The sequence below is a fragment of the Syngnathus acus genome, chromosome 13 (assembly GCF_901709675.1).
Source record: "Syngnathus acus chromosome 13, fSynAcu1.2, whole genome shotgun sequence".
Lineage (NCBI taxonomy): Eukaryota > Metazoa > Chordata > Actinopteri > Syngnathiformes > Syngnathidae > Syngnathus > Syngnathus acus.
This window is the reverse complement of record NC_051098.1, coordinates 11955588-11983386: the sequence shown is the minus strand read 5'-3', so window position 1 is coordinate 11983386 and position 27799 is coordinate 11955588. Positions and strand designations below refer to the sequence as shown.

The 27799-nt window shown below is 38.7% G+C and overlaps 1 protein-coding gene and 1 long non-coding RNA gene across 3 annotated transcripts; one reads left to right on the top strand and one right to left on the bottom strand.

Annotated features, from left to right (window-relative positions):
• Positions 1–59: 59 nt before the first annotated feature.
• On the bottom strand, positions 60–27294 carry LOC119132541. Its single transcript, XR_005099897.1, has 4 exons — positions 27238–27294; positions 21382–21494; positions 574–640; positions 60–200 (listed from the first exon to the last, which is right to left on the bottom strand). It is a non-coding gene; the product is annotated as an uncharacterized LOC119132541 (long non-coding RNA).
• On the top strand, positions 104–15397 carry ttc12 (tetratricopeptide repeat domain 12). 2 transcript variants are annotated; one of them, XM_037267903.1, is made up of 21 exons: positions 104–373; positions 547–701; positions 810–831; positions 970–1047; positions 1154–1275; positions 1862–1921; positions 2678–2749; positions 3321–3381; positions 3846–4034; positions 5096–5165; positions 6254–6342; positions 6665–6833; positions 7185–7280; positions 8602–8665; positions 8733–8867; positions 9238–9327; positions 9423–9491; positions 10794–10895; positions 13485–13584; positions 13739–13967; positions 14790–15397. In XM_037267903.1, exons 1-21 carry the CDS (start codon positions 307–309, stop codon positions 14857–14859), a joined length of 2109 nt encoding a protein of 702 aa, XP_037123798.1. In that variant the 5' UTR covers positions 104–306; the 3' UTR covers positions 14860–15397. The 2 variants fall into 2 exon arrangements, with proteins under 2 accessions (XP_037123798.1, XP_037123797.1); XM_037267902.1 differs by having other exon boundaries at positions 105–373; positions 9235–9327.
• Positions 27295–27799: the final 505 nt, after the last annotated feature.

The window sequence follows — 27799 nt, the reverse complement described above, 5'->3', positions numbered from 1 at the left end:
TTTAAGACTACTCAATTGATTTTCGGACTTCAATTTTGGGCCAACGGTGTCATCTTTTTTCAGATTTGATAGTGAAATTCACAATGATCTTTGAAGGCATCTCGTCGTCATGGTAACCCCGTGTTGACATACAGACAACGCGGTCTGGTACACGAACCTGCTGGTGTCTCACTACATATTTTATGTGGCAATTTAGCACCCTATAAGAATAGAAATTGACTGATTAGTGCCCCCCCAAAAGGTTTATTAACGTGAAAACGTTCCTTAACCGTCTGTACACTTCACTAGGGGAAGGGGGGGAAAAAAATGGAACTAAACAACATCGATTCAACTGAAGACTTGGATCGTTTCTTGAAGAATGTCGACGAAATAAGTAATGTTCATTTGTTTTATCCTATAGTTTTTTTTAGTTAACTTGTTAGTTTGTGCTGAAGCTAGTGTACAGTTTTAATCTTGTATGCTATTTCGTTTTATATAACAACATTGCTCATGGCTGTAGTGTTTTAATGTTTTTAATCGGATTTTTATTACACTTTGTTTTGCCAGGTAAGCTTGTGAAGGATCTAAACTCACCAGACATTGAAGTCCAGCAGAAAGCTATCAAAAAGGCAGATTGCCAAATTGCATCCCTGAATGGATCCTGCAGGACAAAAGTCAACAAGACCACAATCAATACAAACCCAACACCGAAAGCTCCCGTGGTAAAGATGTTGTCATTGTTCGTCAATTGCACATGGACCAATGCACACGCGTAAACATTTTTTCCTCCTTTAAAAATCTATTGTCAACAATATCTCCATGTTTTGCAGGATGCCCAAACTGAAAGTACGGGTAAGGCCCAATGAAAAGAAATGTAATAAAAGGCAACAGATTCTTAATATTTCTTTTTATTGTTACTGTTTGTGTCACCAGGGAGTTCTACATCAGAGACATAAATGCCAATAGAAGTGTTTTTCTTTTTATGGCCAGAGAATTTCATGAGGTTCATGGAGAGAGATGCGGAAGACAGGAGGAAGAGGAGGCTCGCTCAAGAGAAAAAGGCCACTGGTGTGTTGTTACCTGCCACTTCAATATGTTGTAGTGAGGTGGATGTAGCATCTTGCAGGGCCAGCTGTATTTCCTGTTTAACGTTTTATCCTTTTTGTCCGCCCAGCGTTTAAGGACAAAGGAAATCAAGCCTATGCTCAAAGAGATTATGAGACCGCTGTGAAATATTACAGTAAAGGCTTGGAGGAACTACGTGACATGCAGCAGTTGTATACCAACAGAGCGCAAGTCAATACTTTTTCTAAATGCTTTTACTCTTTCAATGTTTGACTGTGTAAATGATCTTGACTAATATGACAAAATAATTGATTTTGCAGCAATGCTTGTAATAAATGGAAACGGCATGTATTTCAGTACTACTTAAAATATGAGGTGCCACAAAGATCTGTATATAAAGGTCCTTTATATTTCAAATATTACATAGAATGGAATTCCATGTTAATATTTCTGTTGACGACAATACAATATAAAGTAAACAATATAGATGTATTAGAAATATGCAACAACCTCACAACATGGCAACATCCTCTAAAAAAAATAAAATAAATACCTCTTTGAGAGTGTCAATTGATTAACTCTTTATTCAGCTAAAATATGAGCCCGACTAACCCGTTTTCCCATAGCGTGGCTGCTTGCAAAAAATAATCGAATTTAATATGTCCTTAGCGAGTAATTGAGGCACGGTGCGAATAATGAGATCGTTCGATATTGCTCAAAATTGTGCAAGTGTACCAAATTTCTCAGTCGTCAATAATCTCGTCTGCATATTGGGATGCCGCATGTATTTTTTTGACCCCTGTTTGTACCTCCATAGGCTTACATCAATCTAGAGAGGTATGAGGAGGCCATCAACGACTGCGAATGGGCTTTGAAGGTAAGACACTGCCGGATGTTTGCTTCAGTTATTCGCAGCCTCATTTGTCATAGCGTGTCACCCTCTGGTCACATGTATTGATGGGAAAGCAGTCAGACAAACCCTTTTGTGGAATATAACTGTTTGCAATCAAGCCACAATTTAAGCCAATTTTACCGCAAACAGCTGGGGTCATCTTGGAAGGATGTGCCGTTTATAAAGTGGATGTTAATGAAAATGTGGCAACCTGGGTTTCACAGCTTGCTCCCCTCTGGGTAGATTCATCTTTAAAGAGGACATCAACCCAATTTTTTTTTTTTGAAATAATATGTTCTGTGTAGCCCAGCTAGTCAAAACAAAACGCTCTAATTAATGTTTTGTTTACGGAATATAAATTAAACAGGCAAAATCTTGCTCTTTTTATCCATCTCAGTGGGCGGCCATTTTGCCATTTGTTGTTGACTGAAAATGACATCACAGGTGCCAGCAACCAATCATGACGCATCATTTTTCTGAAGTTGAGCTGTTTAGCTTTTTTATATTCTATTTAATTACATTATTACTGTTTTTTTAAAATATAAAGTACAATAATATTGGTTGACATTTTCCTTATGACAAGTTTTGTTGATTTTGAAATATAATTTGAGTTAAGAGTCTTTACAACAAAATACACTTGTATCTCAAGACACCACTGTAATAGGCAAGATCTCATCTCACGATGGCTTCTCAAGTTGTGTCCTTACAAATGCTTTACTCTTCTCTTTTTTTTTCAATCAGTGTAATGAGAACTGCACAAAGGCTTACCTCCACATGGGCAAAGCGTATGTTGGATTGAAGAAGTACAGCGAGGTAAGTATGATTAGTGCTCATTATCTCTGAACACACTCTTTTTTTATTTGATGCGTGGCTTTTGTGCATTACGCTCATCATCTCATCTAATGATGATGGACTTGTTTTAGCGCTGATGCTTCTATGCCAGCGAGGTAGGAACAACTTGACAGAATTTCTAGGCTCAGCACGCATTCGCGTAAGCTGCCGAGCTTACTTGTCGACCCATATGAAAGTTTTTTTTCTTTCAACTCCCATGATAAAACCTTCTGTTAAGACAGAAGCACTGATCTATATTTCTGTAACATATTTTATGGAGGAACAGAAATGACGGAGATGTTCAAACAGTTGAGGTTGGAACTGGAAACCTTTTTTTTTTTTTAAATATTCATAGACGGGAAAGGTAGAAAATGAATAATGCAGGATAGTGCGACTTGAACATCTCATTAAACAAGGCAAAAACATGTTATTGACTCTTGACTTTTTCTTGTCTTTCATGACAATCTTTGACACAATGGTAGATAATGAGATCATAATTGAGTGAGTGTCAATACATACTGCATGAGACGATATTTCTCCTTTTTTTCTGCAGTCCAGAGCATGCTTTGAAAAGATAGCTCAACTCGAACCACAGATGGAAAAGATGGCTGAAGGTAAAGTAATTTCCCATTGCTCATTTTTAACTCATTTAATGGCATTGATGGCTAACGACGTCAAATATCCATTTTAACTGTGCTGGCAGTGAATTAGTTAGAATACAAAAAAAAAAAAAGTAATCTTTTTTTTTTTGTATTTTGACCATTTCTTTGACATTTGTAATCAAATAAATTATTTAAATGACATTTGCATTTTGAATTTAGTTGTCATGTTGTCATTCATGACAATTATTTCATTCTCGGGGTCCTGACTTGATCGCAACTGGACTGTGTTAGTTGTCTTTGAAGACATTCCTCATCTCATCAGAAACATAACAGTCCAGTTGCAATCGATTCTCGAGTATGTTCAGAATTTTTAAGAGCAAAAGTAAATGTTTAGCTGCTATGGATGATTCAGATTCTGAGCCGGGAAATCCCGAGTGTAATATCCACATCAGGGCTTTGAGATTCATGTATCATAGAATACCTGATCAAGATGGAGCTGGCAAAGAAGAAAGAGAGTGAAGAATTCAACGCCAGGCAAGATTTTAACAAGGGAGTGGAAAAGGCCAAACTAATCCCTCAGCTTGTGGAGAAGCTGTCAGAGCCTGGGCAGATGCTGCTCTACTACTGCGGAATATTGGAGATTCTCTCCCAAGCAGTGACCAACTGTGAGTGTCGTTTTTGTTTTTAAAGTTGCTGTCTCCTCTGAATCAATTTGTGCTCATTCTAATGTTTCTTAATAACCTGCCCCACTGATTCACCGATCTGAGCAAGGCTAAGAAGTTACAAAAGGAAATAAATCAAGTAAATGCTTGGAGTGAATCAATTGAAGCAAGGCACTATTTCAGTCATAAGAAGTTCAAAGTCTTTATGTTCTTCTCCTTTCTACACTTATTTACTTACCATAATTTATCACCAGACCTATAATAGTAAAAATTTATTCAAACAGGATATTCAATCCCAAAATTATTGCATTTTTTTATTTATACCTGATAATTCCTTATTTTTTGGTTGATATATTTTAGAATAAAATGTAATATTGAATGAATTCAACACAATATTTCTGCATAACTGTGTTGAATTAATGCTTATTCGGTATTCAACCAGTTCCCTTGTTGTGACCCAACGGTGACCCGCTTACACGAACTCATTCTGAGGCATTGCCCAAAGGCAGATATTGTAGTTTGCATATAATCCATCATCCTCACTGCCTTCTTTTTCTTCTAAATGTTAATTATGACACACTTTGGCAAGCATCCTACAGTATAAATACAGATCCTACTAAAAATGACGGATCTCCATTCATTTCACGTAATAATCGTTTTTTACGCATCACTACTTGTTTCCCTTCGCACGGGCCGCCATTTCTCATTTAATATATATTTTTTCTTCATTTTGATAACTGCTGAGTGATATAATACCTGTCTCACGGTGCCATTCAGTAGAAAAGGGCAATTCTTACATAACTCGCCGCTGAAAGTATCTCAGCAGGGTTGACATTACGGCTTTAAAATAAAAGAATAACGGCTCACTTCTCGTTTTGACTTTTTGCAGCTCATTGGTAGCGAGGAAGCTTGCCGTCGCTCCCAAATCTTTTTTATTTTTTTCCTCTTACGTCCTAACTACGATGCTAACAAGGAAAATGAACCTTAACGTTGTCTACAGCTTCCACTGTCATAAAATATGGTCCACTGACATCTGATGTCATTCTCTGCTTTCGTCCTAACAGGCAGCGGCCAGACGCTTTTCAGGCTGCACAATGGCTTCAATATCATCGACAGCAATGACACGACGAGGAGGTAAAGAGACCGGAGGGAGACTTGGCTGTCTGTCAGCTCTCAACGGAGCATTGACAAAAGGAACAGCAGATAGGCACATTCACGGAAATCCCTCCCTGACCCGACCGAGTCCGCTCATGTTGTACGAGGACATGATTATAATTAAAAGATTGAAATAAGTGAAAGGGGATTTTGGTTTTGTTTTACTTTTCCTCTCAGAAATTGCCACTCATGACTCCCTCATGTCACGTCAGTAGGGTTATAATTAACTCGTCATTTGTTAGCGCCGCCATGATTAAAGTGGGAAGACTCATTGTCGGTTGAATGCAGCTGGAGATTGGTAAAAATAGCTTCTGCCGGCAGAGGTGTTGAAAACTGTACAGCCACGCTTTGCAGACACTTAATTTAGGTTCATGTGTGTATTTGATGAGATCCAATTTGAGAAGTGGATCAAAGTTTTTGCTGCTCCAAATATAACTGCGGATTAGTTTTCCACTTTGTAACTCCCAAATTATTGGACGGAGAAACTGAGTTTAGGGAGGTACCGTAATTTTCGGACTATAAGTCGCGTTTTTTTTCATAGTTTGGGTGGGGGGGCGACTTATACTCAGGAGCGACTTATATACATATATATGGTTTTTTTCACTTTTTTGGGCATTTTATGGCTGGTGCGACTTATACTCCGGTGCGACTTATAGTCCGAAAATTACGGTATTTATTTATTTGTATTATTATTTTTGATTGTTTTTTAATTATTTAATTATTTTATGATGTTTGTATTTCTGTTATTTTATTTTTAAATTGTTTTGTTATTTAGAATAGATCTTTATTGTCATTGTCACACATGTACAACGAAATTTACATTTTATCATTATTTTATTTTTTTATTTGAATGTTTTAAAGTATTTAATGATTTTATGATTTTTGTTATTATTGTTATTTTATTTTAAATTGTTTTATTATTTTATTATTATTTTATTTATTATCTTTTTTATTTTTTTCACATGGCTGCATGTACCTCATTACTCCCCCCCACACTAAAAAAAGCAATTTAAAAAGTCACTACTAATCAGTTTGAAGGAAACTAAAGTTTGTGCATTTCTCCTCAGTTGCCTGTCGCAGGAAGCAAATGACCCATGCAGCCAAGACTTGTGTGCTTGCATTCTCAATGTTTGGACGATCACATGCAGAGAAAACGGTATGGAGATAATGAAATGAGCCTGTCAATGTTCTTTCTTCTCTGTCCTTTCAAGGTAAACAGGAGAAGAATCCTAATGGCGAAGTAATCCGTGTTGTATCATTTACGGCACAGCTCTCTTTTTTTGTCTCCCCCTTTTTTTGCAGCTTTTGTATAAAACACAGCAATCTTCTTGGGAATGAACACAAAAGCATCTTTCACCACAGCAAGAAACTATTTTGATATTAGTCTCCATTTTCTGTTCCTGATTGCGTCCTTGAACTTTTGTTCCTGAGTTTCCATGTCTGGATATAACCGGAACATTTCTTTGTGTGGTTTACAGAGGAAAATCAGAAGATACTGATGGCGAGTCCAGTGTCCAAAGACTCCATTGTGGATTTGATCTCATCCGAACATGACGCAGTACAGAAAGAGTGCCTGGAATTGTTATGTTTGTTTGTGCAAACTGCACATGGCAGACATCTTCTCTTGGACAACTTGGATGTCGCCAAGTATGTTTTTTTCATGTTTCTGGATCACATTCAAGTCATGTGTTGCACTTTGTTTCCTTCATAATGTGTCATAAACGCCAAATCGAATTCCAGAACAATTTCCATTTATGAAGCAGTTTCGTGATAGCCTTATTAAAATCTTAATGACATCATTTTGGATTACGATCTTAAAATTGGGCTTATTAGCGTTGTCGCCGAGGATTCGGCGCAACCGCTCTCAGAATGTTCACGTCGTTTCCAACCGAGTGCAATTTCAAGTTAATAACGTACCATTCGCCAAAACTCTTCATCATTTCTCCCTTTTTGTGTCCCCCCTTTTCCTATCTTCCCTTTCTTAATCTGACTCTAAAGGTTAACGAGGAGCCTCATGGCGTGCGTCTCGAAGCCGGGCCGGCGACGGGAGAACGGAGCGCTCGTCATTTTGCAGGAGTTGGCCGGAGAAAAAAAGTACAAGCGCAGCGCTACAAATTCGATTCTCCTCGCAAATGATTCGGATTTCCAAATGTGGAAACAAACCTTACTAGCTATGTGACTGTGACCCAGAGGCCAGCCTATTATACCGCCATGTATCATATCTATATTAAACGCACTTCAGAATGTGGCTCCATCACGGAAAGGTTCTCAGAGAAATGGAAAAGGTAGCATCTTTAATAAATCAACGCGCGGCCCAAGTGTTAATGTCTCTTCAAGGTAAAACGCTGTTTTCAAGCTGTTCCCCTTTCCGAAGCCTCATGAAAACAGACATGAAAGGACAACCGGGGCTCATGAACGCAGCAGGAAATAAGTCGATGCGGCAGCCGCTGAAATGGGGTGATCAATTTCCGCCGTCTCTTCCTCGGAGAGTTATGTGGCATCGAGTTCGGCGGGGTCAAAAACATGCATTTTGTCGGTACTGTACGGCGGCCATAACAACCGATCCAATGGGATTAGAAAACAAATTGGGGGAAAAAGAATTTGCCTTTGAAGTTATAATTTTCTGTTAAAATTGACAGTTAACAGAACGTGGTAGTGAGCTGTTTCTAGTGTTTTTGTGAGATTTAAAAAAAGGTAAAAATAATATATATCACCAACTCTCTAATGTTTTTGTGAGATTTAAAAAAAGTAAAAATAATATATCACCACATCTTAGTGTGATGCATCACCGCAAACACAATTATGATCTTATCGTTTTTTTTTTTTTATACAGCTTGAGTGTATTTTTAAAGTCTGGTACGAAGCTCCCTCTAGTGGCAAGTAAAGGAATCACTCCCAAGTCTTTTTAGAGGTGGTGCATTATGTATGAACTATAAATCCCCATTTAGATAATTCAGGCGTTCCTAATCAAGTGTCCAGAGAATATACTGACATATTATATTCAATACAGTATGAATACATAGTGCCCGGTGATTAGCAGCAAAAAAAAAATCCAAGCTCACTCATGGTCCTAATGAGCAAATGCACCATAGAAAATGGATTGAACTGGATTGAAAATTTTCTTCATCAACTCGGCTTTGCGGATGCCGAGTCCAGTCTTCCCAGGCGATCGCTCAGTACAGAATTGGAAAAATGTTTCCTAATTGGTTTGACATTTCTTGTAGATTAGGAAGTACAAGATGGTCATTTAATGCAGCAATTTGTCGTGTGGAAAGGTTACATTTGCTCGTTGTAAATGAACTCTCTATGTGATCAGCTCGCATGCATGTTGAACTTCATCATGTATTTATTATTAATCTTACCCATAATTTGCGGTAAAATGCAAATATCTGTCTTTTGTATTACTGTTTTGCAGGTTTTGCCTCCAACTAAGGAATGTGCTTACAATTTCGGTCTCTGAGCAGTTTGCAGCCATAATGGTGAGACAATTAAAAAAGAAGCAGTATGTACTTCTTTGCATGCTTTAAGTATGTTTTCACTTTCCAGAGCAACATCAGCGAGGACAATCGTCACGTCGTCCCTTCGCTTTTATCGGCTGTTGGCAGTATGAGTCAAGATGACGTCATCCGTCACGCTCTTGCTCACAATGCAGAGTGCTGGAAGGCCTTTCTGCTTGCCATTGTGAGTAATTTTTCAAATATAATCATGTAAATTAAAAAAAAAAGCCTTGATTATATCCCCTTGGTTATATCACACAATTTTGAAAATTGTGTGAAAAATTGTGTCCACTGTAGTTGCATGGAAGAGTTTATAATCAATATGGAGTTTTTGAGGCCGTTGTTGATTCCGATATTTGACAGGGTAAAAAAAAAAAATCTAATAAATAAATAAATAGTAAATAAATAACAGAAAATAATAATCATTTAATCAGTTAATAAACTTTATTATTGAATAAGAATAAATAATAATTAAATATATAATATATATATAATATAAATAAATAACCGCGATATTTTTCATGGTTTTGCTGGCCTTATGACCGTTGCAGAAGCAATGCCTTGCAAGCAGTTACAAGGAGATCCTTTACCCTCTCCTTGGGTTGATCATCAACCTTTCAACCGTGACCTCCTCTGTCATCAAGGTAAGGTTATTCTCATATGCCATCCTCCAACATAATATATTTGCCGAGTGTGATGTTCTGTTTCTTGCATTAAGAGGTGAGAGGTTTCTTTGTAGGAAAACGCAGTTTCACTATGCAGCTTCTGCCTGGACCTGCTGAGGGATGATGACGAAGGTGTTGTTACTGTGAGTGGCTGATGCTTTTTATAGCACATGCTAAAACGCTAAAATATAGCAACAAAATGCACCAGAAGGGCCTAAGTCTTTTTAGGTTTTCATTTTTTCATACTAAAATTGCCTGAAAAGTTTTATTTTTCAAAGCAACACCTCCTGACATTTGTGGGTCATTTCCTGGCTTGTAAGCTCTCAGTCAACAAAGTCGTAATGGAGAAGTTGAATTTCTCAATGTTCAGGGATCGCTGTATATACGTCACTGTATTTGATTAAAAGCTTCAGCTCCAGGTGCTGTCGTGTGCGTTAATGGCTGTTTCAGCAGTTCCACTCTACCTAAAATCGGGGCTGTTGTGTCCCACGCTTCCACCCATCTGTCTCGTCACTCATTTTTACTGCGCACCAACTGCCCGGCGGGCTCATTTTCGTCTCGCTGCCTCTCGTCAACATCCTTTTTTTTTTACATTTTCCGCTTTTCTCGTGCTATCATTCCTCACTGCATTTTTAACGCATTAGAATCCCTCTCAAGGCATTGGCGTAGCTAGAAGGGGGCCTTGGGGCGCTGTTACCCCCCCACTCAAAATATGCCAGATAATTGACTTTTCGGTTAATTTCGACTTCAGGAATTGTTTTTCCACCTCGTATGGGAACATACAATGAACATTTATCAGCAGTTTTTCAAGATTCTTTTTCATTTTATAACATTTTGATATAATGACACTTAAATTGATGGATCTGTCCATCAGATGTGTCCTGAAATCTTTTTCTGTTTTGATTTTCCTTGTGGGCAAGATTGGGTAGCAAATTTGAACATTTGAGAAAAGGCCGCGTTAGAACTAGAAAAATAAGTCTGGTGTTCAAACTGCATGACAAAAAAGCAATCATGGACTTCGAAGCAGTGGTTGGTCCCTAATCTATAAACTGCCTCTCAAATCAGACAAGACCCTCAGGCCTTTCTTAAATACTTGATTTTCTCTTTTCATTGTCTTGGCCTTTATCATTTTATGGCCACTACAAGACTGAATTCTCACCACCAATGCCTTTATGCTCCTCGATGGCTTCAAATTCAGCTTCTATTATTATTGATTGCATATACTAAAGCTTGCACCTGGTATTCTTTGTCCATTTGCAACCTATCTCCATGATGACTTAGTCCTCCTGCAAGAGGTCATTTTCTCTGAATGCTCTCTCTTCAGAAAAGTTCTCCCAAACACAAAAACACTCCACAGCCTGAAAGTCCATCACCTTTGCTTTGTATTTTGGCTACCCTTTGTGTGAGTGGCTATTGTTTGCTTAAGGTTCTTTTTTGTCCTTCAGAGAGCCATGGGCGTGTTGAGCAACGTCCTCTCTCAGTCCTCCAAGGCTGTTAATGATGTTGTTCAGCGAGATGTGGTGAAGACGGTGCACCGGCAACTCAAGGTGCCCAAATGTACACACAAACAGAATCGGTTTGGGGGTATTAATGCCTGATATGGAACATGCTATATTTAAATACAGACATTAAATTTATAGTACTGTATACTGAATATATAATTATTATTTTTTTACTTCTGCTTTAAATGTTTAGGGCTGAATATATTTTTGGTAGCTAAGTCAAGTCAAGTCAAGTTTATTTGTATAGCCCTAAATCACAAGCAGTCTCAAAGGGCTTCACATAGACAAAAATTGACAATTATTCTCAAAGCATCCCCTGATCTTAAGCTCCCAAAAGGGCAAGGAAAAACTCAAAACCCCTGCCCGGGGAAAATGAGAAACCTTGAGAAGGGACCACAGATGGAAGGATCCCCCTTTCAGGATCACCAGGTTGTAATGGATGCAGAGAGGGCACAAATAATACATAATATGAAAATCAAAAGTAGATGTCCAAGTCAGAGCGAAGGGCTGCCAGAGGAGCCCTCTGCTATCCTGGCTATGGAGGTTGAGCTGCAGTTCCCCCAACCTGAATTAGCCCACAAGAATCCAGATAGCCGCTGTCAGCTTGGGTGCCACCTAACCACCTCCCCGGCCGGGGAGGGGGGGGAGAGAAAACAAAACAAACTCCGGCCGAATCGGCCACTCCAAGTTAGTTAAAGGCCATGTCATAGAAATGTGTCTTTAAACGTGTCTTAAATGTTTCTACTGAGGTAGCAGTCCTAATATCCATTGGGAGGGCATTCCAAAGCTCTGGAGCCCGGATAGAAAATGCTCTAGACCCTGCAGACACTTTCTTGGCCCTCGGTGTCGCTAAAAGGGTAGCGTTTTGCGAACGAAGGTTACGAGACGGAGCATAAGGAACAACTAGGTCGACGAGATACGAAGGCGCTAAGCCATGCAATGATTTATAGGTTAATAGAAGAACCTTGAAGTCACATCTTAAATGGACCGGGAGCCAATGTAAGTTGGCTAATATTGGGGTAATGTGATCAAATTTTCTTGTCCGTGAGAGCAGCCTTGCAGCAGCATTTTGTACTAACTGTAGACTTTTGATGCGGGACTTAGGAAGACCAGAGAATAGTACATTACAGTAGTCCAGGCGCGACGTGACGAACGCATGTATAATAGTTTCCGCATCACCGGTCGAGAGGATCGGACGAATCTTTGCAATATTACGAAGGTGAAAGAACGCAATTCTGGTTATATTCTTAATGTGCTTTTGAAAGGAGAGAGTTTGGTCAAACATTACCCCGAGATTAGTTACAGTATCGCTCTGAGTGATAGTACGGTTATCTATAGTTATAGCGGTTTCCTTGAACAAGTGTTGAAAACGAGTTGGACCAATTATCAACATCTCAGTTTTATCTGGGTTAAGACGAAGGAAGTTGAGAGACATCCATTGCTTGATCTCCGCAAGGCATGCCTCAAGATTACAACAATCACGCGGATCTGTCATCGATAATGGCATATATAATTGGGTGTCATCCGCGTAGCATTGAAAACTAATATTATATTTACGTATTATGTCCCCAAGCGGGATCATATAAATATTAAATAAAATTGGTCCGAGAACCGATCCCTGTGGGACACCACACGTAACATTATAGAGCTCAGAGGACGCATTGCCATGGACCACTCGGTGCGTCCTATTTGATAGATAGGAATGGAACCAGCCTAGTGCTGACCCTGAAATACCAACACAACTTTTAAGACGCCCTAATAAAATATCAAAGTCTACAGTGTCGAAGGCAGCACTAAGATCGAGTAGTAACAGTACAGATGAAGTGTTTGAATCCATAGCTATGAGGAGATCGTTAGTCACTTTAGCAAGTGCTGTCTCAGTGGAATGATTAGCTCTAAAACCAGACTGAAAAGAGTCATATCGATTATTGGCGACCATGTAATCATTAAGCTGCTGTGCTACTACTTTTTCAAGAAGTTTTGCTATAAATGGGAGGTTTGAAACTGGCCTATAATTACTGAGACAGTCCGGGTCAAGATTTGGTCGCTTAAGCAACGGTTTAATGATAGCGGTTTTGAAGGCTGTTGGCACTATCCCAGAGGAGACAGACAGCTTGATTATATTTAAGACAGACGGTCCTAAAATATGAAATAATTCTTTAAGTAGTTTGGCTGGAAGAGGGTCGAGCAAACATCAGTTTGCTATATTTGCTATATTTAAATACAGACATTAAATTTATAGTACTGTATACTGAATATATAATTATTATTTTTTTACTTCTAGCTACTATTTTTGGTAGCTAAACCACAAGATGGTGCCTATTTTAACCAGTGACATTTATTAATTTTTAAAATGTTTAATTTGTTTATTTTGAAATTTTTAAATGTTTAAAATTTTAAATGTTTAAATTTTGAAATGTCTATTTTTTTCAAAAAGAAAATATGTTTGAATGTTTTTAATTTTTTTTACATTTTCTAAATTTATTTATTTGTGCACTGCCTTAGTCAAATCAGTTAAACTATTTTCTGTTTTGGTGTTCTTGAACCCTTAGGATACTTTTATTCGTTTCAAAAATGTGTCTCTGTATTTGTCCAATAACATGTTTATTTTGTTGTGTTTTGACCGTCTGCCAGCAAGCCGACTTGGCCGCCACTAAATACGCTGTAAAGATTCTGACAGCTTGTACGGCCGCCAGCCAAATTGCCCGGGAGGAGCTGGTAAAGCCTGACAAAAGTGAGAAATGATTGACAAAATCCGTTTACTATTCCCCATCACGAGGATATTATCGGATTTATCGATTATGCAAAATAAACATCGACGTTCATGCCATTACACGGATGACCGTTCGCTCATATTCTCTTCCGAATGGGTTTATCATTGGCCACAGAGCTGTCTGTTCTCCGCCGTTTGCTGAGCTCCAGCTGTGATGAGATGGTGTCGGGAAACGCTGCCCTGTGTTTGGCCCATTGCCTGGAATTGAAGGGTATCGCCAACAACCTGCTGGGCACCGATATCGTGCATGAGCTGCTTCGCCATGCCGCCGGAGACGCTAAGAGGACAGCTGTGCAGCAGAATGCAGCCGTAGCTCTAGGGAAGTTGTGTCAATCCGAGCCCAGGTGCGACCTCACCTCACTTTGCAAAGCACATGGTGGTAATTATGATCGAAGTTGAATTAAATTGCCAGATAGCAAGCAGCTAATAGTTTCCCCAAATTCTTCCACTCAAAACCCAAATTAGGCATTTAGTTCCTCTCCAGTACTCATATTTGCTAATATACTCAACAAACCAAAAGCCCTTTGTCTTTTTTACTTTTACACATTTCACTGAAGACTAAAGAAAAATGTATAATTTAAAAAAAGCCTGAGCTGAATTGAGGTGACATACTTGCATAAATTAACGGCATGCGGCTGCATTTACATTATATAGCTCAAGTGACCCAGATTTTTTTTTTTCTATCCATATGGCCCATTTAGGATAGCAAAAAAAAAAATTAATGCACAAAGGTCAAACACATTTGGATAAAATTGGAAACGTACCGATGTGAGTCTTTCGATATACTTTTAGTGCAAGACGTGATCCACCATTTTGTTATTTAAACGTTTGTGCCTGTCTGTCACTCAGCAGGGTGCCAAAGAAAGAACAAAGCATCAGAGAATAAAAAAAAAAGTTCCGAAACCTATTTACGGAACATGGCCGCTTGTTATATTTACTCGTCCTCATCACAGTAGAACTTGTCGATAACTCTCCTCATCTGCAATTATTTTCCTTCCTGATTAAAGTCGATGTTGCGTAAAATCAAAGTCAAACATAATAAGTAATTTCCTTTCAGGGACACCTTCAGAGCGACTTTCTATTTTATTTTTTCCCCTTCACGATCAAAGTTGACTTTTATTCATAAAAGCACACCTTATGTCACCATTTGAATTTCTATTTTTCAGACACGTGAACAAACTTCGAGAGCTGCACGGCTTTGAGATCCTGCACTCCTGTATGAAGCTCATTAAATAAATATGTGAGAATAATCATTTTATTATCATTATTATTATTATTTTTTTACAACTTGGAACACTGTTCTTGACTGACCTTGTTTTTCACGCCAACATGGAATGCAGACTAATTAGCAGAAAGATGCCGCAACCGGTTCAGTCAGCTTTGCCATATTAACATGATTAATACATTCCAAAAAAAAATCACACTGACAGTAATGTTATTAATTATGCTGGATATGAAACATGAAACCAGAGAGATGTTTGTCCCAAATATTTCAGCATCCTAGCTACATGACTGAGTGATGTTCTCGCCAAGCTCCACTAATCCACAGCCGCTATAGTTTCAAGGCGCTATAAATATATTTATTTTAAAAAAAAAGTTTGTATCTTTAATATTCTGAGGATGTTTTATATCTTTTTGACAGTTATGCCCAGTCGACATTATAAATAGTTAATTCCTTTGCTACTTTTGTGTGGCTTTGTTTGAATGATGTAGATGGTGGCAAAGGATTTTAAAAATGTTAAGTCTGAAGTGAGGACAAGTAAAAAAAAAAACAGTTTGAACTTTTTATTTCAGGTCAGATGAAGGAGGAACTATTTAAATATTGAACAAACCCACAGAGGGATGGTCAGAATGGGAACGAATGTTTGCACACTCCATTTGTGTTTGGAAAACTGTTCTGGGGACAAACATGAACCTTTTTACCCTCCTCTTAACATTGTGACAAGTTGATGAAAATATTGGATGTGGAATGAAAAGATTATTTGGCAAAAATTAAAGCAGGAGACAACATTTATCCCAGCTATTTATTTTCATAAAACTTCAACTCGCAATTTCCTTATATCTCAATAAAACGACCTTCTGCTTTTAAATCAGTGACGAGTGCCACCTCAGAATTTAAAGTTTAATTTGTTCACACACTCTCCATGCTAATGAAACTCTCAGAACCATCATCTTTTATATAACTGCAGACTAAGGTTATGAAGCTGCGGTTGGTAATGATGACAAACAATCTTTGATAAAAAGGAGGCTTATAAAACTAGAGCGGCAATGAGAACCAATTAAACCGCATGTAATCCATCTTCCACCATGACAGAGCCGAGGATTTAAAGCAAGGAAACATCTTGACCAAGTTCACTTTGATCCAGCTGATCGATGAGACGAGGTCAGTTCCTTTTGCGTTTGGAACAATCCCCAACCTCATTATTGGGTTTACGTCACTCGTCCCTTCAAGAACGAGAAGATATATTGTGAGGGGGAGGGAGATAAGTCACTAAAAGATTACTGCGTAGGAGACTTTGGTGAATGCGTGGTTCAAGTGAGATATTATAGCCACTTGAAACAAAAAAGAATAACGTGTCGAGAATAGGAAAGGGAATTCTTGCACAATTTTGAGAACTAACTTGCCATGAAAACTTGAAGGTACAACAAGTAACAGCAAATAAAGACACAAAAAGCAAACCAGGTGACGCAAAGTGACCTGCACTACTACCGTATTTTCTGGACTATAAATCGCTCCTGAGTATAAGTCGCACCCCCGGACAAACTATGAAAAAAGAACGTGATTTATAGTCTGGAAAATACGGTAATTCTATCAATTTAACCAAAGCAATGTTATTCATTCCTAACGCCGTTTAATCATAAAACCAGCACACCAAAGAGCAATCTGCGTAAAACACAGCAAAACTGATAAAAGGCTCATTCATACCAGTACTCGGATACATCTAATCCCAAACAAATGAAGACAGACAAATCTCCTAAAAAGTTCCCCACAGGGCTGGCTCTTTGTGTCAGCGCAATTATGCCTTGACTTACAAAACAAATCGAACAAATTCCAATAACAATCCCTTAAACTCTTTGGCAAGTTAGCTTGAAGCTAGCAATTTCCCCACATTAGTGCGACTCAATGCGTTTTTTTTTGTATTGAATGCCATCAGTCATAATTTGGCACTTCTTTCCCAGCGGCAATCAAATGCTGGCACCGAGTTCTAAAAAGCAAAAGTAAATACTTCTCGCCGTGTAATTGTATTCATGATGGAATCACATAGGGAAATCTTTACAAGCCAACCTTGACTAAGAGCAAGTGCTCACATCGTGTATTTAAATCTGATGCCTAAAAACCACTGACCGCAAGCGATGTTCAAGTTGTTGATTTAATTTTGAAGAATCTTTTCACAGATGTACAATACTGTGACTCAGAAGGTCAGACTGCCCCGGAGGTTGGTCAGTCCATGACTTCGGGGAAGTAATGCTCATGTGTTACCAACACTTTAATCTGCTCGCTCTTGTTCATGGTCATAAACTGAAATTAGAACAAGCTGGAATTTTTTCCTTGGGGAAATCAGAGAATACCCCAGTGGTCTGACACGAGGGGGTCCAAACATATTTCAGGGGGGGCAGTGCCCCTGGGCCTCCCCCTTTTAGCTCCACCACTGGTATATGCTCGAAAGCCATCTCTTTGTATATCCTGTATACCAAAATATGTCATTTGTGAGTGGCCATGCTGGGTTCGTATTAGACATAACTGACAAGTCAAACTGTGTAAATTAAATTGAAATATTTAGGACAAACTTTGACTATGAATATGTAATGTGTGAGTGTCCATGCTGTGTTCTTGTTACTGATACAACAAATCAAAGCGGGAGCGACAGCGTGCAAGCTCAAGTGACCTCGGCTGTAGAGCGCTCTTTTGCAATCAGGCAGACATTGGAACTGTGATTCAATGAAAAGATCAGCTTTAATAATACAAATGCTGATGTAAACACCATACAATGAATTTGATTTAAAAAAATGAATGAAGCTAGCCAGATTGACTAATATCTAGATTTAGAACTGCTGCAAAACGTACAAACTTGGTGTTCCCCGTGTCACAAAGTAAACTCTTGGAGAGAAAACAACAAAAAGGAATTCAGAGACCTTTGGCGCTCACAAGTCAGGAAGCAGAGGTCACTTTACCCGAACTTGAAGATGAACAACTACATGGGCAATTGAAAAGTCTACCGAGTACCCAGCGCTGACCGTAAAAAATGGAAAACAAAAACACAATTATCTCGAAGCCAAAGCGGAGATATTTGAAGCACAAAAATGCCACTGGGTCAGCTTTCGTTGTGGATAAAGGAGAAATAACAGTTCATGAGTCCGGGTGCAATCTGGAGCACGTGTCGACGGAGCCAGGCTCAAGAGAATTACTACATCATCATCATCAGCAGCAGATGGGATCGACGCTTCTATTGCTTTAATAATAGCTTTTAGAGCCGCAAATAATCACAAACATGAAAGGCCGTAGCTCTTCTGAAGTCTATTTAAGCAACGGCAACGTAACAGTGTCTTACTCGGTTTGTTGTTTCACAATTAGAAGCGACCGCGAAGGAGATTGCATATTTGAACCCGTTTAACCTATGGACATATTTCAAGTGGAATACAAATTAATATGGTAATTTTAATTATTAAAATATTCTGTTAGAAGCTGACAGGAAATCAGAACCGGTTTTTGTATTGTACAACATATTATACGATTATGTGGATGAATAATTCATAATAGTCATCTTCTGTCGGACGGTTGTCTTAGTCAATTTGTTTATCCAGAAAACATGTTTGAAATAAGCTATGTTCAATCATAAATAATAATAATAGTAATAATAATAATATAAAGGAGAGGTGGAAAAAATAAATAAATCAGCAAGTAGAAATAAATAGAACAGGAATTTTGAAAATATAATATAATGACTAATAAAATAAAACTATCGTACTGATAGATCAAATAAAATTTAGAAAAATCCCTCACAATCAATTAAAAAAATCCTTGAAATAAAAAAAAAAAAAAAAATTGGATTTGATGGCGTGCCCTATTTGATAACTGAACACACCATAAGTGGTGATACTAAAAGGGATGTTGACCTTTATCTAACATGATTTCTTCTCTCTTAACCTTTCAACTCAATTCAATTTACGATATTGATCGCAAGCCAGTCTGCATCTTTCGTGCCTTGGTGTCGTTTTGGCACTTGACATTACCTTCGGGATATGGTCAGCGTTTTCCTTCACTTCTTTATTGTAAGACTTTATAGTGTTGGTGTTAACCAGCGGGGATCGTGCCGCCGCCTGCTGCCCCATCAAGTGGTGCCAACCTCGCCATCCGTCTCCCGCAAATGATTAATTACCCTGTAGTGTGTGTGCACTGTGATCTCAGGGCCCGCCTGAGGGAAGCTGTGAGACGGGAGGACAGTAGTGGATGTACTCAAAGTGAGCCGATGAAAGTGATTTAAATTTAGTAACACAGGGAGCGACGCCGGGAAGAAAAAAAAAAGGGAGTCCAGCAAAGATGCTGTTGATGACAGTCAGGGGAGTGACTGTCGGGATATCGTATAAATGGCAGCTTATGTGGTCAGATGATGAGAGACGGGAGTATTACTAGCCAGTCAGGTATACCTAATTTGCTATTCGAAAAAGTCAAAAGAGGGAGGACGTTATTAAAAAAAAATGACTGGTTCAATTTAAAAAAAGGGATAAAAGCCATTCGCAGAGTGGATACAGAATGAATCACGGACACTTCATCGACCGCCCGAGTGTTTTGAGGTGTGATGTACTTGGCTCAGAAAAACCCGGGGGAGAGGCAGCTTTTATACATCTGCCATGTTATTATGCACACTGAAGGTCAGATATGGGCTTCAAAGTTGTAGTTAAACACTAAGCAAAAAAAGTGCTGATGCTCCGACACAATCTGCTATCTCCTGATAGTGCAGAAATATCACGCAGCAATTGGTTTCCAATCATTTTCGCATGTGGCTTTGTGAAGCTCAGTAATGACGAATAGCACTATAAAACGTTTTTAAAAACAGCACAGAATTATATGGACTCGTATACAATGGTGTGAATGGGGTTGTCTCTTTATAAACTGAATAGCATGCTTTAGTTGACCTCGTCATTTTCCTCTTTTGTGACTCTCTTTCACAGCAAAAAGCTGATTGGATGATTAAATCTATTTGTCTTTGTATGGTCCATCAGCTAACACGGTTTAATGCAGGGGTGTCAAACTAATTTTTGTCACAGGCCACATTGTAGTCATAGTTTTCTTCGGAGTGCCATCATGACTGTCAAGGTCTTCTATATACATACAGCATAGGCTAAACAACAAACTGATGAATAATTACTTTTGAAATCAGAGACGAGTAAAAACTGTTTAAATGGTTTAAAAAGATGAATGGTAATAAAAAATTGCTTGCAATATCTATATTTAAAAAGTGAAAACAATTTGTAATTCTGGTAAAAATTCAATGCAAAATTTGTCTTTGCTGGCCACATAAAATGATATGGCAGGTTGTATCTGGCCCCCGTGCCTTGGGTTTAACATCTATGGCAACATTGTATTACCAGGCTACTTGCTAGCGTACTTCGACGTCACTTCAAAGGTATTGTTGATAATAACAGAAAAAGAAATTCCAGCGATATTGCACAGGAAGCACACAATACGGCCAAGCTGATTCAAATAAAACGATTATTATACGCTGGAAAGGTGACCTTAGTGGTGTAGTTAATTCTTTCAACATGGTGCGGACTGACATATCAAACAATGCTGACATTCAACTTTCTTGCTTTTCATTTACTTTCCAATAACAAACAAATCCATCCTCACCCACATGCCACTCCAAGAAATATTATCAACAGAAAAACTCTATGTTACGTCTCGCAGCACAGACAGATGTGTGATTGAAAGGATGCTGTCACTTTTAAGGCCAAATCGTTCTTTTGGAAGTTCTCGTTTCTGCACTTGAATACCCCAAAAGTAAACATTGACACATTAATCATGCAGCTCCACCTGTATTATTGCATTTGCCATGTGGCTGCATTGCGCCTGCTATCTTTAAGACAAAAACAGTACCCCCATCCTTCTTCCAAAAAGTTAATTACCCGTTTGCTAGGTTGACATTTTTCATACTCACGCGCTACATTTTGCTGTTGTCTTTTCTAAACACTGTCTTAGGCAGCAAAGTTTTCCTCTTTGAGAGTTCAGAGGCTATGGCCGCTTTGGTCACATGTTATTATTAGCACTGCCTTAAAACTAAAATGATCGATCCGAGATAACAAGCATGGGAAAATATTGCAGGCAAGGAAATTGTGAGCTTATCTGTGCCGTGTGACAGTAAGAGTCACACTGTTTAATAACCTTCAGTGGGCAAATATGGGCGATATTAATGAGTTTACCATTAAATGTTCAAAGGCATTCGCATCTAAAGAAGACCATGGCCGAAAGTCTTAGGGACAGACCTCTGAAGAAATTAATCAGTCCATTAAACGATGCTCTAGTTCGTTTTCAATCTTCACTCTTCATTTTACATCTTTGATAGCTCTGTAATACTGAATTTGGCAAAGGTCTCTAAATGATAATCAATGTTATGATAAATGATAAACATTTCCTCAGATGTCTTCCCAAACCAACTTCAGTTCTGTTATTCTTGTTATAAATGTGTAAACCTAATCACAGTTGGATGTATAACATTTAACAATTGGGGACTCCTCTTGAGTCATCACACGTGTACCAACCTTGAATTCAACGAGACTTGGACAACCTTCACTTGAAGCCTGCTCGCTTCCGGGATCTCAAGGAGGGACATTCTCGCCTCCAGTGACCGAGGAAGGTCCACGGTAGATGTGTCCTTTACCAAAATAGCAACAGACAATTACGTTAGTCAACAGACAGTGATGCAGTCAATCATATTAGCGCCATACAGAGCGTGGATGCGCAGAGTGGGCTGGATGTTGAGAAGCCATCCAATTCGCACATTAGTTACCCTCAGAAACGGCTCAGGTGCTGCTGTCAAATTTAGCACATAATCACAAGAGGCTCAATTAACAATCATTCAAATTCAACACCTTAGTTGAAATAAGTCAAGTTAATCCCCTCACAGAGCAAACAAATCAAAACTTTGAGATTGGTTGATCATTCATATAGGTTTTAATATAATGGAGTCATTTGCGGCTTGTTGTTAAGCCACAACAGTTCAGTCTGGGATTGAGATTCTTTCATCACCAACAGAAAGTAAACACGCTGAACAATATTGATATTTGGATGTCTGACTGTCGGGACTGTCTTATTTATTGTAAATGAAAAAGCTATTTATAAAAAAATAGAAATTAACGCTGGGCCTCATTCTGTATTTTTTTTCCTCAAATTGTACTCAAGAAAGTCAAAGACTTCAAGTACAGAATATGAAGCACTTACTTTTAGTGAAGTCATTTCCTTGAACAATACTGTGGTCCTATTAGCATAGATAAACGCTGCGTGTTACCCTTGGACTCAAAACTGCCGGGTCATGAGCGAAAACAGAAACTAAGGGGGGGGGGGGGGGGAAACTCGATGAGAGAAATTCAAATGTGTTAACACAAGGTTAAAGCCAATGGAAGTAAAAAAAAAAAAAAAAACCTACTTCAGTATTTGTGAATGAATATACTGTATTTATGTATCTATTAATTAGTCATGTCTGCATTTGACTCAGACGGGTAAAGAGAAAAAGGGGAATTGAAGGCCAGCCCAAAGCTAGACTTTTCCATTTATACACTTAGAATTGCTCACCAATGCTTAGTAAAATGCTGTATATAATATATATATATATCCTTTACAATTAAAAATTGGATTATAAAAAGAATCAATTTATTGTATAAGCTAATGTGAATATGTTGTTCACCTCTGTCGTCAAATGTGCATGGGTTCTCAGTGAGACATGAATTTCTTGAAATAAGTTTTCCAAGAATTTAAACGTGGACAGACAGATCATATCGTAGTTCAAAATCACTTTTAAGAACTGTTTCAAGGAAAACATCTTTTGTACGTTCAAAGATTTTGCAATTTTACCTTCAGCTCTTGCTTTGGACCTTTCATCTCATTAACATCAATAAAAAAAAAAAATCAACAAGCCGTCTATTGAAGCTAGAAAAGCAAAAAAAGTAAATTGACAAGCAAAACTGGATTGAATAAGCAAGGTTAGTTTCGCGCACTTCAGGGCCACAATTGTCACCTTGAGACAATTATTGGTGCGTCAAAGGCATACCGCCGTGTTATTAATTATTATTTTGGGGCGAGAAAAATTTTCAAAGTAAATTGTGCAAGCAGCCGATAGCGATAGAAACAAAGAAGTCGGGGACAGATGCCATCTTTGCAATTATGAAAACAAGAGACGGATCAGATGATAGCTTGCGCGTCCCTCGGGGTCGCTTTCTATGTCGCATGCCCTTCTCATCCCTTTGCATCTGGAACGTTATCAAACATTAAGACAAAAACTTGTAATTAACCTTTTTAATCTTCTTAACTGAAAGCCCAGATGGCTTGTTCACACATGACATTGACTTGCATGTGTGGCATTCATACAAAAATCGCCTCAGAAATCTTCAAATGGAACAGATGAGCCACTTGTTACTCACTCTGCTTTTCCCATGCTTCCAGAAATACTTTTTTTGCCTGATTCCCACATCGCATCTGTTGCGGTTGTCTCTCATGCCTGCAGTTTGGTTATGAAACAAAGATTCTCCTCTTTGATTCTGTATGTTGTTTTCTGTCTATTCGCCCCAATGCAAACCATCGACTAAATCAATTATTCAGTTTGCTCTTGGTGATCCAGTCAAGAGGCTCCCTGTCTATTGTACACAAATAGTATTAGGGGTCTATTTCTCAGAGGCTCTCTAGCTTTTATTGTCTACCTTTCTTGAGTTTTTCCACATATAGTGGTGCTTTGAGATATGATACAATAAATAATTAAATAATCAAATAAAAAATAAATAAATAATTTAACATTGAAATTATATGCCAGTCATTTCCTGCGGACTCAATTTTTTTTTTTTTTTGCCCACATTTTTGCTCAATCTCAGCTCCTCAGTATTGCAATATTCCATCCAGAGGATAAAGAATATAGACCTGGGAGTACATTCGACCACCACTTATTCACCGGTCGGCAGAGAATTCGCATATTCATGTTTTTTTTCAGTTATATTTCAAGTCTTCATTTTGAATCGTGGTCTGCTGCACTCTCGATTGGTGACCATTGAGTCCCAGCACGATGAATAAATAGGTGCGTTGAAGTAGGATTGATCCCGTTTCAGCTATTTGATTCACTAGTTGGTTGTAACGTTTCAAATTTGGTTCTAGAGAGATGCCAGTGCCCTTGAGCGATCCACTAAAGTCGCTGTCTGCCATATGAATGCTATCCATTTGCTTCCAGCATGGTAATGGGGAAAATTAATTTCCTGTGGGGATTAATTATATAATTGTAATCATCAAAACTGATCTCGCCACGTTTAAAGTCATAAAAGTCCTCCCTTGGAGTAACAAAGACCCGCCAAAATACGCACGGATAGAGAGGAGGCATCGTGATAACAATCTAGCATTTTTCCTGAAGGCTAATTATCAATTACCATGCAGACTAGTGTGAGAATAAGTCAACTAATGACGGTGAAAGTCTGTGTGTGACATTTCAGACTGTAGGATGCATTTCCAACATCCTGCAGAACCACACATGCTGAAATACGGGGTGCGTTGGGGGACTCGCTAATATCGATATCCTTCCTATGCATCACTTATCGCATTATAGCATTCCTTCATATGTTAATTTGTCTTGAGAAACACACAAAAAGTTGCTATTGTATACCGATTTCATTAAATCGTGCTTAAAGCTCATTAGTGATGAAGTGACCCACATCCAAGTATTCACTATGCTAAGAGTGCGGCAATGAGTGTCTCTTTAGTGGCCACCACACTTGAATTTTTTTGGGGTCTATTCCACGTCCTCAAAGCCGGCAATAAACCGATGAAGGATTTTAAAGAGGTCAGTTAATAGAGGATATTAAGGGTTGAGAGCTCGCCCCGGCGTGGTGGAGCCTGCAAATGCGTTCGGCCGCCCGACAACATGCAACTTCCATCGATGAAGATAGACTTCTCGCCCGTAGGTAGCGTATCAACAATCCGATCACGAGCTCGAGGTTTTCATTGGAACATCAATCCACGAGTCAGTCCCGTATAATCGTGCGAGTTGGTAGAGCGTGAAACCGCGGCCGCCGGTGAATGTTAAATTCATCGATCGCAACACCTGCATACGGAGGTGGATTTGGACGTTCCAATGCAAACCGTTGAAAACGGAGTGACTGCCTTGGGCGAGTGAAACTTTGCTAAGGTTGAACCTCTAAGGTCAAGTACAATTTGCTTTGTGATGCCAGTTTTCTTCCATTTTGGTTTCCCCCCCCAAAAAAAATCATGAAATAACGGCATACTTTGTCTCCAGAAAAACACTGAATACGATAATCGAATAATTCTTGGTAGCTATCCAAGACATCTTGTCCAAATATTTTACGCGCCTTTCAACCTGTTTTGCCGAATACATGTAACACTTATCACACCAGCTAAACCACTTTTACAGTTATGTCATCAGTGAGTCTTCTCGTGTCTTCTCTGGACATCTCTGAATATAAATCATCCCGCATGCAAATTGCTCACCGAGCACAGGGCAGCAATGCGAATCCAATAGAAGAGAGAGACAATGAGTCCCATTAGACAAGAATTATTCATTATGTCAACCTCACTTTCAAACAAGACTCACACAGTCAGAAAGGATAACAGTGTCAATGACTGTAGAAATCAAACCCGTCACCCCCCCCCCCCCCCCCCCCCCCATGAGACACAATCTGTCTGCCGAAAATCACAATCAATTACTTTTACAACAAAGTGGAATGAACTGCTGGGGTTGCTCACGATTGCGAATGTCATAAGCAGTGCTTTGTGCTCACAGTCGGAGCCACATGAAATCTAAATGTACTCTGGATGACAAAACCCACGGGAGATGGCCCAAATATTTATGTGTTTCAAAATGTCCAATTGTAACTTGCTGTATACAGGCACACTATTTCTTCTCTGTGTGTCACCGTGTTACTATAATTGTGCATGCTTGAATTTGTCTCAGGCGACAAAACACTTCATGTCCCCTGGAAATTCTGCACAAAAGAGAACTGTGGTGATAATCCCTGTTAAACCCAACAGAAGGTGGAAATAGAAACATAGGTGGCAAAGAACAACTCACTTTTTAAGAAGACCGACTAATCCAAATCTCATAAAGCACAAAGTTTAAATCGTCCGTTTGTCCCTCCAAATATAGAGACAGACAGACATTGTGGCAAAACACCACTGAAAAAGAAAAAACAAAAATATATGTAGAATGCAGCATTGAGAGGAAGCCAAGGAAAACTAAGCTCTAATTGAAACAGGAAGAAAAGGAGAGATTTGAATATTTCAATACAGCAAAAATATTAATCATTTAAAGTTGGGCAACTTTTCAAAGTTGACAATTCTTCGTTTGATAATATACCGTAAGCTTTGTTTATATCACTGCCAATTATGCGTTGTCATGACTTCTATTGAACCCTTATTTTTATTTTTATTTCATTGTTTGTTTGACTGAGCTTGTGCAATCAGAATTTTCCCATTTCAGGGAAAGTTTTTTGCAAACAAAATTTTTATAAAAACTGTCACATGATCCCCCTCAACATTCCTGCCTGCTCATATATAGATCCAACCCTGTGAGAAAACAAGGTAATACGAGACGTTGGGTAACGCGAGACATCTCCTGTATCGAGCCAACCGAACATAATTGTGGTCGCGTGATTTGCCAGCTGTGCTGTAAACATTTTGGGGCTATAGAAAATCTTATCTAGTACGCGCCACCAAAAGCCTGGGGCTGGCCCCAACCGTGCCTTACTGGAAAAGCAACTTGAGTCTTCCAGAAAACAATACATAAGATGTTGATAATGTAAGATACGTACGTAACTGTGTAAATTACATATGTTCCGTGTCAGTCATATTCAAAAACAAGGGAAACCAGTTTGACAAGTGTTTAGTAAGAGAACAACCTGGCACATGTTTCCAGGACTCCCAGTCAACACTTGAGAATTAAGGTGTTTGCTTTCATAGACAAAGAAAAGCTTTGCACTTCTTTGACATTAAATAGACTCCAGGAAATGATTCATCTTCATTTTTGCCTCCATTGAAAGAGAGCAGTTAGCCTTCAGATGTGTGCCCAGATAATCCACAGCATACAATTTATCTCAGAGAGACATTGGCACACTGAGCAAGAGTTTTGTTTAAATTCCAATGAAAGACTTAAGGGGGTATGCCAAGAGAAGTATCCTGAATTGATTTAATTGTTGTTTAGAATACTTTTATTTTTCTTTCCTCAGGTATCTGGGAATGGTGGACCCATGTGCAGGGAAGCAATGAAGCAGGGAATGGCTTCAATCAAAATGGTTTGAATTGATGGGGGAAAAAAAATGGTCATGGCAAAACTAAAAAAACAAGAGAACAAAATCAGAGACATCACTGTGCAATAACATTCTGCTCTCCATTACTCCATGATTGTTAGTTACCTGAATGTTGTGAGTCACTTAAATGTTGTACAGAGGCTGAGATCAACTGGAGTCAAATTCCCTGTTTGGCATGCACAAACTTGGTCAATAAAGCTGATTCTGATAACACCACAGAGCACATATGGCAAGGGAGAAATGACAATGACGCAACAAAGAGCTAACAGAAAGGAGGGAACTAAATACCAACAAACTGACAAGGCAATGGGGAATACCTGGATGAGACAAGAAGGAAGGAGCTGATTGGAAGACACAAGGGGCGGGGCTAACAAGAACAGGTGGGAGAAATGATCAAATGATGAATACAAAGACAGCGAAACCAAGGAAATCACAATACTGCCAAAAGGGACAAGAAAAACAAAACAAAGTCCAAATTAAAAGCAAACAAACATTATATGCCCTTAAAATTTAGACCGACTTCGGTTTTTAACTCTAATTGGGGGTTTAACTCAGCATTTTAAAGGTGTATTATTTTTTAAAATCAACAGATAAATTGTAAGTCTAAGTTTTGTGGATAGTGGCCTTACTTAAGAAAGGGAAAATTGGGAAGACTTGCATCAAGTTA

Bases quoted from the DNA above. Each gene is read 5' to 3' on its own strand.
- ttc12 (XM_037267902.1), top strand. From the start codon at position 307: ATGGAACTAAACAACATCGATTCAACTGAAGACTTGGATCGTTTCTTG. The intron at 2,750-3,320 runs GTAAGTATGATT...TTTTTTCTGCAG, and splicing joins GATTGAAGAAGTACAGCGAG to TCCAGAGCATGCTTTGAAAA. The intron at 4,035-5,095 runs GTGAGTGTCGTT...TCGTCCTAACAG, and splicing joins CTCCCAAGCAGTGACCAACT to GCAGCGGCCAGACGCTTTTC.